Source organism: Lolium rigidum, unplaced genomic scaffold (genome assembly GCF_022539505.1).
Source record: "Lolium rigidum isolate FL_2022 unplaced genomic scaffold, APGP_CSIRO_Lrig_0.1 contig_68533_1, whole genome shotgun sequence".
Classification (NCBI taxonomy): domain Eukaryota; kingdom Viridiplantae; phylum Streptophyta; class Magnoliopsida; order Poales; family Poaceae; genus Lolium; species Lolium rigidum.
In genome coordinates, this window is record NW_025901366.1 from 1 (window position 1) to 11,996 (window position 11,996).

General features: G+C 45.2%; 2 protein-coding genes across 2 annotated transcripts; one reads left to right on the forward strand and one right to left on the reverse strand.

The window, feature by feature from the left end:
* The first annotated feature begins 5,140 nt into the window (after positions 1-5,140).
* On the forward strand, positions 5,141-8,629 carry LOC124682129 (macro domain-containing protein VPA0103-like). The gene is made up of 7 exons (XM_047216879.1): positions 5,141-5,380; positions 7,166-7,214; positions 7,298-7,400; positions 7,493-7,588; positions 7,681-7,755; positions 7,857-7,926; positions 8,169-8,629. Exons 1-7 carry the CDS (start codon positions 5,141-5,143, stop codon positions 8,250-8,252), a joined length of 717 nt encoding a protein of 238 aa, XP_047072835.1. The 3' UTR covers positions 8,253-8,629.
* Positions 8,630-8,719: 90 nt separating this feature from the next.
* Positions 8,720-10,728, reverse strand: LOC124682130 (reticulon-like protein B16). Its single transcript, XM_047216881.1, has 5 exons — positions 10,605-10,728; positions 9,576-9,756; positions 9,348-9,489; positions 9,199-9,268; positions 8,720-9,093 (listed from the first exon to the last, which is right to left on the reverse strand). The coding sequence occupies exons 1-5, from the start codon at positions 10,711-10,713 to the stop codon at positions 8,927-8,929; spliced, it is 669 nt and encodes a 222-aa protein (XP_047072837.1). The 5' UTR covers positions 10,714-10,728; the 3' UTR covers positions 8,720-8,926.
* Positions 10,729-11,996: the final 1,268 nt, after the last annotated feature.

The window sequence follows — 11,996 nt, forward strand, 5'->3', positions numbered from 1 at the left end:
CTACGGTTTGCACCCATAAGGACGATCAGTAATCTCCCAAGTTCCATTAGCCAAAATGGAGTCCATCTCACTTCGGACAGCTTCCTTCCAGTAGTCAGCATCTGGAGATGCATAGGCTTCTGAAATAGAAGTGGGAGTGTCATCCACGAGATACACAATGAAATCATTACCAAAGGACTTCGTAGTCCTCTGTCCCTTACTCCTTTTAGGAGCTTCATTGTTATCCTAGCTCCTCCAGATTCTCAAGGTGTTCTATCGGAATGGTGGATTCAGGAATTGTAGCGAATTCCTGGATAGATGTACTAGGCATCCCCTGATTCGATGAGCTAGGCATATCCTTCATGGGAAATATATCCTCAAAGAAAATCGCATCATTCGACTCAATGATTGTACCAACATGCATGTCGGACACCTCAGACTTTACTATCAAGAATCTATAGCCAATGCTATGAAAAGCATAGCCCAGAAAAACACAATCAACAGTTTTTGGTCCAAGATTGCGCTTCTTGGGAATTGGCACATTGACTTTGGCCAAACATCCCCAAGTCCGTAGGTAAGATAGTTTCAATCTTTTCTTCTCCCATTCCTCGAATGGAGTTATCTCCTTATTCTTTGTGGGAACTCGGTTTAGGACATGACATGCAGTCAATATCGCCTCCCCCCACCATGCCTTGGAGAGACCCGATGTGTCTAACATGGCGTTAACCAAATCAGTTAGAGTGCGGTTCTTTCTTTCGGCCACCCCATTTGACTGAGGTGAGTAGGGAGGTGTCCTCTCATGGATTATACCATGCTCCGCACAAAATGAGTCAAACTCATTGGAGAAATACTCTCCACCACGATCAGACCTAAGTCGCTTGATCTTTCGTTCAAGTTGATTTTCTGTTTCAGCTTTATAGATTTTGAAGAAACTTAACGCTTCATCCTTCGATTTCAGAAGATACACATAACAATATCTAGTTGAGTCATCAATCAACATCATGAAGTATTTCTTTCCACCTTTTGTCAACACACCATTCATCTCGCAAATATCTGAATGTATGAGTTCTAGAGGTGCCAAATTTCTTACCTCCGCAAGTCGTATGAGACTTGCGAGGTTGCTTAGCTTGAACACACACTTGACACTTAGAACCCTTTACATTAGTGAAACTTGGGATTAAATTTAGTTTAGCTAGCCGCGTCATACAACCAAAATTAACATGACAAAGACGTGAATGCCAAACATTTGTCTCAATGTTGGTGCAAATATGATTAACAACTTTATTACAAACGTCTGACAGGATAGGCGGAACAAACCTCCGCACTCATAGCCTTTACCAACAAAGGTTCCAAATTTTGACACAACAAATTTATTGGACTCAAACACAATCTTGTAGCCATCACGACACGTGAGCGATCCGCTAACAAGATTTTTATTGATAGAAGGGACATGATGCACGTTCTTCGTGCGCACGATCTTCCCCGAAGTGAACTTCAGATCGACCGTACCAACACCACGAACAGTAGCATGCGAGCCGTTGCCCATCAACACGGAGAAAGTCCCTACGACCTGATAAGAAGAAAACATGGAGATATCAACACAAACGTGTACATTGGCACCTGTGTCAATCCACCATTCAGGAGAATGACATATTGAAAGGACAGTAGGAAATATACCATACCCAAGCATCCTTCATCTCGTTGTCTCCAATGACAACATTGGCCGTCTTGCCGCCCTTTCCTTGTCGACGCTTGTCAAAGCGGTTTGGGCAATTGGGAGCCCAATGATCGTGATCACCACGACGTGGCATACTCCTTTCTTCTTATCGGTCTTCCTTTTGAAATTGGTAGACTGTGAGGCCTTGTTCTTCCCATCAAATTTTCCTTTGCCATCATACTTGTTCTTGTTCTTGGGCTTGTAGGATTGGAAGTTCTTCTTCTGTACCAAGTTGGCAGTAGAACCTCCCTAACCACCTTGAGCACGTGTGTCTTTTGCCCTTGCCTTTTCTTCCACGTCAAGAGACCCAATGAGATCCGTAGTGGAGAACTCTTGTCTCTTGTGCTTCAGAGAAGTAGCAAAATTCCTCCATGAAGGAGGAAGCTTGGCAATGATACCTCCGGCAATAAACTTGTCCCAAGAACACACAAGTGAACCGCTCAAGTTCCTTAGCAATGGATCGTATCTCGATGAGCCTCGCTCAACGATGGAGCGCTCATTAGTCATCTTGAAGTCATAATTTTTTTCCATGACATACAGTTCACTGCCCGCATCCGAGACCCCAAACTTGGCCTCGATTGCGTCCCACATATCCTTGCCCGTAGAGATGGACAAATACGAGTCAACAATGTTCTCGCCAAGAACGCTGGTGATAGCACCCCTCGTAAGGGTGTCGACATCCTCAAAAGCTTTCTCCTCGAGGGAGTAAGCTCTCCTTCGAGCTTGCCCTTAGTGGCGTCAAAGCATCTCATGGTTGTAAGCCAGAGAATAGCTCTCGCACGCCACCTCTTGTAATTCACACCCTCGAAAGGAGGAGGCTTAAGAGATGAAGTAAAGCTAACTGGGGAATAATGCCTATAAGGTTTTTGGATTGTTGAATATATTAGCAAATTTCCCCATGATTTAATCAAATAAAACAGTAGATAAAAAATGACTAAAAAGTTTGAGATTAAACTAGTCATGCAAATCACCATGGAGTAAAGGAGAAACATGTCTAAACTGATTGAGAAGAGCAATATGTTTGCTGACAATGAGCCTGAACTTGTTGCTAGGAGAAGAAAGAGGATAATGATCTCATAAATGGAAGGCAAGAACACATACGGTCCGTAAGAGGAACCAGCGTTGCCGTTGTCGCCGTTGAGAGCCATGTCGCCGAAGAGGTTGCCGATGTCGGGGAAGAAGTCGTCGTTGGGGAAGTAGTCGTCGGCCTCCGTGTCGATGTTGAAGCCAGCAGTCGCGGTAGAACGCTCCCCAAAAACCTTATCGCCTCTCTCCCGTACAGGATCACAAGAGACGGGGTCGTTCTGGAGGCCTGCTGTCCCGTCCAGCGGTGCACGCCGATAGTTGGGATGGAGAAGTCTTGAGCGGCGGCGCAAAGCTCTGGAACCGAGTGGTAGGCGCATATGATGTTGTGTCTCGTCGGCTCGAGGCATTCCCGCAAACCGTGGCGTGTCGTGTCGTGTCGTGTCGTGTCGTGTCGTGACGAGGCGAGTGAGCGGCGGCGTCGTCGGAGGAGCGCGCGTGTGGTCAGCTCCTATTTCCTCCTATTATTTCTCTCTTACAAAAGGTATGAAGAGCCCCCCTTATAAGCTGCTCCAACTCTTCTTCAACTAGCAATGTGGGACTAAACTTTTGTCCCACCCCTGCCATGCATGAATGGGCCACGTGGGTCTCTAGGATTTATTAGGAATTTCTGAAATATTTATTGTGTTGGTCCAATATGAGCCAAAATTCCAACAGTGGCACACACATAAGTTCATCACAAAATAGTTCTTGCAGACACACATAAGTTCTTCCAGACACATGCATTATGGCCTCCATCACCATTCTCATTATTTGGCACATTTTGGAAGGAACGAAGTGCGAGAGTTTTCGACGAAAAATCCGGTCCGTCGCCAATTCTACTTGCATCTATTAAAACAAATCTTAGGCTTTGGGTTGCCGCGGGGCAAATTATTTGGGTCATGTAATTTTGGAAGAGTAATCCCTTTTGTTGTTCTTGAACTTTGTGACTTGTCATGTCATGACATTCCTTATTTAACTAATGGAGGCACATCTTTGCCTCCATGTTTCAAAAACTAACAACACACAATTCATCGAAATTAACTCGTGACACACGTAAGGGCAACATGCAGCTTGTTCAACATAGATCGGGCAACACTCCGCTGGTGGTCGCGGACCAGGCCGGGCCGTGCGAATCGACCCTATCCACCGCTCCCGGATCTTGATCCGCCGCCGCACCCGCCCACCACCAAGGAGCTCGCGGTCAACGAAGCCCTCGCAAGCTGCCCTCTCGGCAAGCGCAAGCGGCAAGTCTGCTTTGTTACTCCCTCCTCGCAACATATTTCGGGTAGGAGGAAGTAATTGATATTTGTACATGAATATTATCGTATTATATTCTTTGTTCCAAAATAAGTGACTCAATTTTGCATGGATATGTATATGTTAGTGTAAACCTTGGAAAGACGTAGAGGAATGAAGAGTTGCAAGTGTGAATGCAACCGTTGTTAATCTATCTTGTCAAGCCTAATGGATTTATTTACTACATGTTTTGCAATGCATTGGGTGATACTCCATCCACCTTCTCTCTATCCACCTTCTCTCCATCCACCTTCTTCCCACGCGTTTTGTGGAGGATCCTAGGGGCCGAGATCGTGGACACGGCAGGGGCATGGGTGGTCGTGATGGATTTGCGCAGCATGCACGCTCGCCCTCACTCGTGGAGTCGCAGTGCAAGTACTTCAAGTTCACCGTCCACATCACCGAGGACCCTTTCGGCGGAAAAAGACTCCTAGGAGCCGACCAGCGTGAACCTGCGGGAAGTCAGCTGCGGCTTTTTCCGGTGGCCCGTCGAGATCCTATTCGACGGGCAAGGCAAGATGTAACTCAACACTAGTTTTGAGAAGTTTGCCCGCGCCCACAACCTAGAGGTTGGATTTTTGCTGCACTTCCTCTACGAAGGCGACGACGACATGAGCGTCAGGGTTCTCGACAACTCATCCTGCCACAAGCACTACCACGGGGCGACGACTCCGGCGAAGACATGGCCAACAGCATTGTCGGCGACGGCCAACTGTAGGTTCTAGGGTGTTTTTTCTTTGCAGCGAAGATGACGAGTGCCCGTTGAAGCCACTAGTTTAGGTTAATGGATATTTTTCCATCGCATCTAAGAAGGCGAGGACCCACATAACCCTCTAGTCATTCTACTTTAGGTGACAGGGTGTTCTTTCTTCGCAACGAAGTGGTTTCCTTATTAGCAATGTTTTAAATGTTTGCCTTTAGAAAGTAGTTCACATTACGCGGGCCGAGTTGTTACATGGGCCAGACGTAGGCCTAAAGTATACTTACAGTGATCTGGGCCTTCGCTACTAGGTCCAGGCCTGCAGGTCCAGGGACAGAAACTCAGCCGCGTGACCCTCACGCTCGCCCACAAGGCCACAACGAATGTCGCGTGTAGCCACCAGAATTTTCCTGACGCCGTCGCTGCTCCCACTCCCACTCCCCAAGCTGCTGCGGAGGCGGCGGCCTAGCATCAGCTCGACGAGGCGGGCCTTCGCGATGGCGGCGTCCGGGTTCGAAGGCGGCGAGACGTTTCGCCTGTCTGCGGCGGCGGGGGCCGGCGCGCTGAAGCTGCACAAGGGCGACATCACCCTCTGGTCCGTCGACGGCGCCACCGACGCCATCGTATGTGCTTCCGCTCCATCCCATGATCTAAGCCCACCTTGTATCCTCCACGCCGTACTGTTTTTTTTCTATGATCTCGCCCCACGACATGGCCTGCTTGCTTGCCCTGGGGAACCGAACCGAACCCAGCTGCGGAAACATCAGATGGGGGTTTTCAGTTTGGTTCAGAGAGTGTTTTGGCTAGGTTTAGATTGGTGATCAAGGTCTTTTTAGCTATAAGTAATTCCGGTTTTGATGTCTGCAACTCCGCATCAGTCGCTTCTACCATTAGGGGATGACGATCCTTCACAGGGCCGGTCCATACATTTACAGGGCCCAGGGGCAAGAAAATGGAAGGGGCCCTAGCTCAGACAAAAGTACTTAATGTTTCTGCTAAACTATATTCATTTTTAGATGTACTACAAAAATCAACCGTAGAGATTATCACTTATTCAAAGTACTTAACATCTTCCATTTCAAAACCAATATAAAAGACAAGTACACACCAAAGATCAATGACCTTTACTTCTAAAACTGAATAACTAATGACTGGTCAATATTCAAGGGTGGTATACCAGGATAGCCAGGAAACATCATGGTTTAGAATGTCGGCTTTATAGGATATATTTATTGATCAGGAGGCCAACTACGTTGCATAAAAACTGGTCAAGGCATGGAACAAAAGCACCTGGATATGGCAAAATTTGGATGAAGGTGACTTGATCTGCAACACGAAAAATAAGACCACATCATGAACTTTTCCCATTTCTCTTGAGCACTCTCTCGGATCCAATCAAGAGTTCAGGAATCAGGAATGGAACACATAAAGTTGAGTAATTTGGTCCTTGTTTTGATACGCTGAAATTGAGTTGAAGAGTAGAGGGAAGCGAAGTGAGTTGAGGGTGAACTAAGAAACCAGAAGAGCGAACAAGAAGAGACGCACTATCTCCATAATCTCAGCCGGTATTTGATGGGAAAAGTAGAACGGTTGAGAACTGCTGGAAACGATGGAATTGCCTTGTTGGCATCCATTAATGCCTGGTTGCAACTTTAGAAAGGCTCAAGACAGAACGCGATAGTCTCTATGTTTTTTTAGAACAATTAGTCGAGCAGGTAGCGATCGATTGATGTCCTGTGCGTGTTGGACTTGGAGTGAGCTTGCCTTTCGGGGGGGGGGGAGGCCTAGTGCCCTGCTGCCCCACCCTATGGGTTGGCCCTGATCCTTCATTCTGTCATATATATATTCCTTGGTGCTACTGGGATGAGATCAGCTCATACAGGACAATGCATTGTTGGTTCTACATATGCTTCCTGATAAATTCTGCTTACTAACTTGGCGTGTGGATTGCTTGCTGCAATAAACTTCTGCGATACGCAAATTCGGAGATATCACTCTGTTCCACAATTATAGCTCAAGGAGTTTGGTCAAGCTCAGCCTACTAGAATTCGGAGTCTTGAAAGCTAAATTAAACCATCATGAAATTTCAGTCCTTTTGCAAAAGTTTCTAAGTTTGAAAACAAGACGTAAGCTGGTGAAGTATCGTATTATGATCCCATGAGACTGGTTACAACTTATGTGCTTGAAATTTAGTACGCCATGATCTATTATGCGGACAAGTGTAGTAACTAAAACCTCCTCTTGATGTGATGCATTTAGTGACATTTGTGTTTAATACGCTATATGATGTGTAAAATTTGTGTTGCGACTTTCTTGAAAGCAATAATCTCTCACTGTGTTCAGCAATGAAGCAGATAATAATCTTTGTATTCAGCAAGAAAGAATATAACCTAGATATGTTTTGGCAGGTTAATGCTGCTAATGGACGAATGCTAGGAGGGGGAGGTGTTGATGGAGGTAATGACATGTTTCTGAGAGGCGTAATCATTTTACTTATCACTCACTGAGTATCTCATACTAACTTGAAACCCATATGTCAGCTATACATCAAGCTGCTGGACCACAACTCATGCAAGCATGCCGTAAAGTTCCTGAGGTTAAACCTGGAGTCCGTTGCCCTACTGGAGAAGCCAGAATTACTCCGTTAGTACCTTTTCTGATTCATTTTAGTAGCTTCAGAATGCCATCTTCCTAAAAATAATTATATCCGTCTGCCTGTGTATTGAATGGAACAGAGCTTTTGAGCTTCCTGTGTCCCGTGTGATACACACAGTTGGGCCCGTATATGATATGGATAAGCGACCTGAGCTGCTCTTAAAGAATGCCTATGAGTAAGTCCCTCTTTTACATTTATATATTAGAAAATACCATTCTAGCTGTGAATCATGGAAGAATTACCCTGAACTGCATCAATTAATCGCAGAAATAGCCTGAAGCTTGCTAAAGAGAATGGCATTCAGTACATTGCATTCCCTGCTATATCCTGTGGTATTTTCCGGTATGTACTAAGTGCCTTTTCTCATTCATGTATGTGCTTTTTTGTGCATATTATTCTTTGCACTATCTAATTTGTGAAGTTTAACTTGATTGGTCATGCAGTTACCCTCCAAAGGAAGCATCGAACATAGCTATTTCAACTGCGCAACAGTTTTCAGGTGATATTAAAGAGGTAAGTCGTAGATCTTCATGTAAACACTTCGCTACTATACAGCCATGCCAATATGGTATTTGTAACCAAATGCCATTTTATACTAATATACAGGAACTATGTAACCAATACTTGAATTGACATTCATTATGAAAACTAGTTAAATCGTGACTCACTGGTTAGTTTAGAAACATTTAGTTTGTTTTCATTATTCTATTTCCGTGGCGCTAGCATCTATCTTGATTAAACATTGTAACTGGCAGGTGCATTTTGTTCTGTTTACGGACGAGCTCTACAATGTTTGGCGTGAGACTGCACAGGAGATGCTGGCGCAATTTGAGAAATGAATAACCACGATGCCAGTGTAGTAATGCTCATGTCAGCCAGCATGAATATGGCTACTAGAGTTGGTTTACTATGATAGTGTGTATGGAACAATTCAACGCATTTATCTGAGAGAGTTGGATGGACATGCTGAATGAGAACCCCTGGATGTGATTTTACCATTCATCATGGTACATTTTTATATGAATAAGACGCCTCACAAGTGATTGTGCTAGCAGTAGTAGCATCTTTGCTGATGTGTAATCGTATTCCAGAACTTCGCAGCATGTGTTTCCAGTAGCTATGAAATGAACTTGCACATGTATATATGCCAGGAGACAGGTTTCAATGATGTGTGTAACAGCTACTCCAATTCTGACAACTGTCGTGTGCTCTATTATTTATTAAGAACTTGCAGCGACTTTGCCCCAAAACAATTTCAAGAGTCACAAGTAGACCAGCATATACAGAGGACTAGAGGAGTTAACGATATTTGATGAGGTGCTGCGATCTTTTGCATATCTTTTCGGTTTCGAACTTATTCATCAGGAGTACATTAGAAGGATACCTACATCAAGCTTTGCTTTCGCTGATCTAGACTTACTACTTCATGCAACCTACGTTGCAGAAATACAACAGGCAAAGTAAACCAAAAAAGAACAGAAAAAATCCAACATCTGTTAACAGTTCGAGATGATCAGTCATCTTTGTCTCTGATAAAGCTTCTCGGTAGTCTGCTTATCACATTTTCGTCAACTACCTTGTAGTGCCTTGAGAAGTTCCGGTGGAGCATCCCAGCATACCTATCCACGTTCTCCTGGTGTCTATGGTATAGTGCAGGTACCGTGACCAAAGCAATGGTTCCTGTCATCCACACACTGTAAAATTAGCATTCAACCCAACACAAAGGACAAACTGTAGACAAACAGACAGATACATGAAAATGAGATGTTTACACATATAACATACCTACGTAAGAAAGAGTTACAGAAGAGTAGAAATTGCCAATAACAGATAGCAGCCAAAGGACAGACACAACCTGAGAAGAATTTTCATTGGTCAGCAATCATAATGATCTCATGTAATCAAGAAAGAGAAACAATGTCATGGTAGCTAACCTGGAAAAAGAGGCGGAAGTCCTTGCCAAGAGTAATGTCATGTGCAATCATCAGCATATTGTTGACTTTAACACGGAATAATGCCGCAGCATTAGTAACCATCTCTTCTGATAGAACTAACTCAGGCAGGGGCCTAGGTTGCCTACAATAATTAACCGATGAGAAACATATAGATACACTTCTTTCAAAATATGTAAGAACATGAAAGGAGGGATACAGGGTCCTTACTTATTCAGCAACCCAGATATTTTCACCCATAGGAACTGTACAAGTATCAAAATGAGCAGTACATCACAGCAGATGGTCAAGAATGACAGCTCCGACTTCTCGAACAACCACCATGCAATGGTAGCACCAAATATAAGACCAACTGTAGCACGTCTACACTTCCACAAGATGATATCGGCAGCTGAAAGGTAGGAACAGCATCTTGAATCATGAACAAGAGAGACATATGGCAACCGGTAATTGGAGCCCTTGGAGGCATACAAATGGTGAAACCATACAACACCTAAACTTCAAACAGAAATCAAGCTATACGCGTATATTATCAAATTTACAATTACCAGCGCAGAAGAAATATGTTAAAAGACCGTACTCCTGAAGTTAAGCTGAGCAAATAAGTGCATCAGATGATAAACATAACTTATGTGAGATACTCTTAATGATTGGTCTCTCACTGCATTGATGCTAACACAGCAAATTGCAGCAAAAAATATAAAATGATAAAAAAGTAGTATTAACAACATCCAAGGCATCCGTTGATTCAAATCAATATGTGCAGGTGACCTTCATGTCATGTTTGATCGAATTATAGTCATAGGTATTTCAAGGGTGATAAACATCAGCTAGAATTCGAACCAAAACTTTATGGCATGACCTCGATTCCGTGTGCACACAGCACAGTCACAGGTAGGCTAGCACGCGCTTTCTGAAACCGACGGTAAAGAAGAATCTCAAGTTCTGAACTAAAGAACTACACCAGCCTTCGCTCGCATTCAGGCACGCTTCTTCTACCACTCTACAAAGTAGGTAAAGCCAGCAGGTCAACCAGCTTTACTCAAACCCTGACACTACTTTGCGCAAATACAATCACTGTATCATGATTTTAATTAAGGGAGACATCGCAACTCCAGTGACGACCTGACGTATCCGCCTCACAACATACAATTCGCGTATGTAACAGCAAGTCACCCCGAACTTAGTACGGAACCAGGAGATGGAGAATTGGGGGTAGGAGAGCAGTAGTAGCGGTACCTTTCCCGCCGCCGACGATCTGGTGCACGGAGAGTCGGCCGGCGGAGCTGCAGGGGTCGGCGGACCCGTCGATCCCGGGGTTCGCGGCGTCCGGCCAGCTGGCCTCCATGGCTTGCCCTTGGTTTCGCGGCGGCGGGGGCGGGGAGGAGGCGACTGGGGAAAGAATAGTCCGGTCCGGGGATGGGGGAGGAGGAAGGGGGAAGACCGTTCCTTCCTTCGTCGACGGGACGGCGGTGGTGGCCGATAGGACCAGAAGGTCTGCACGAGGGCGCTGCCTTTTTCAACTTTATTATCACTTGATTTGATTTGTTTCGCTAATCTAATCGATGTAGCGATGATTAATTGAGCCTTTGGTGCTGTCACTTAGTCGGAGGCTATAAAAAGAGACAGGCTTCAGGGATTTGATGTGATGTGAAACGCTAATCAAGCTCAAGCCTGGTGTATTTTAGGGATTTGTGGAAATTATCCCCACCAAATTTCAAATCGTCACTTATTCTTTGGTTTTAGTGTACATGTTAGTTCGATCCAGTTTTTTTTTCTCAAATACTATTGAGTTTTGTCCAATATCTAATACACTATCCTACTTAGTGGATTGGGGGTTGCAACTTTACGAGGATTTTAGGGGATTAATTGAAGGTAAGAGTTTCATCGAATTTTCTTAGAATTATCTCCTCTAATCTTGGCAAAAACTTTAGTACCAAACAAAGCATGGATAACGAAGCAAACTTATACGAAAAATCAGATAATAAAATAACTTCGGTAAATTCAGTTGGCATTTCTTCCATAGGAAACTGGGGTTTTTAAATATGGGCTAAATATGATGTGAATTTAGAACATTACTTGCATCAACACACCCCAGTTCACATACGACATTTTAAAAAAGGCGCGCAAGAGAAAAATAGTTCGATGCTTGCGGTTCATCCTAAATTCAGCTGCATTGCAGCACTACATTACAACAAAAGTAAAACAATCCGTCACGGCAGTACATGCAGCAAAATCAGCTCACCGGAGCCTTGTGCCGTGGCTGCGGCGCGTCGGCTCACCCCTCGTCGCTGACGAGGTCGACTGACACGCGGTCCTGCTCGACGGCGATGTGCCGCCATTCCTCGGCCTTCTCCGCTTCCTGCTGGCTAGAGCGCGCGGCGAGGCCGACGACGGTGTCGAGCTCCCGCTCCGCGACGAAGTCGCCCGGCGCGAGGCCCGCGTTGACACCGAGATGCGGGAGGAGCTTCTTGAACTCCTCGTCATCAAGGTAGTCACCCTTAGCGAAGTGGGAGAGGCGCGGCAGCTCCGGCTCGACCTCCATCTTCACCACCAGCGCTGGCGGGAGCTCGACGCCGAGGACAACGAGGCCGCAGAAGAGGACGCGGCGCATCCGCGGCGGCACCGCTC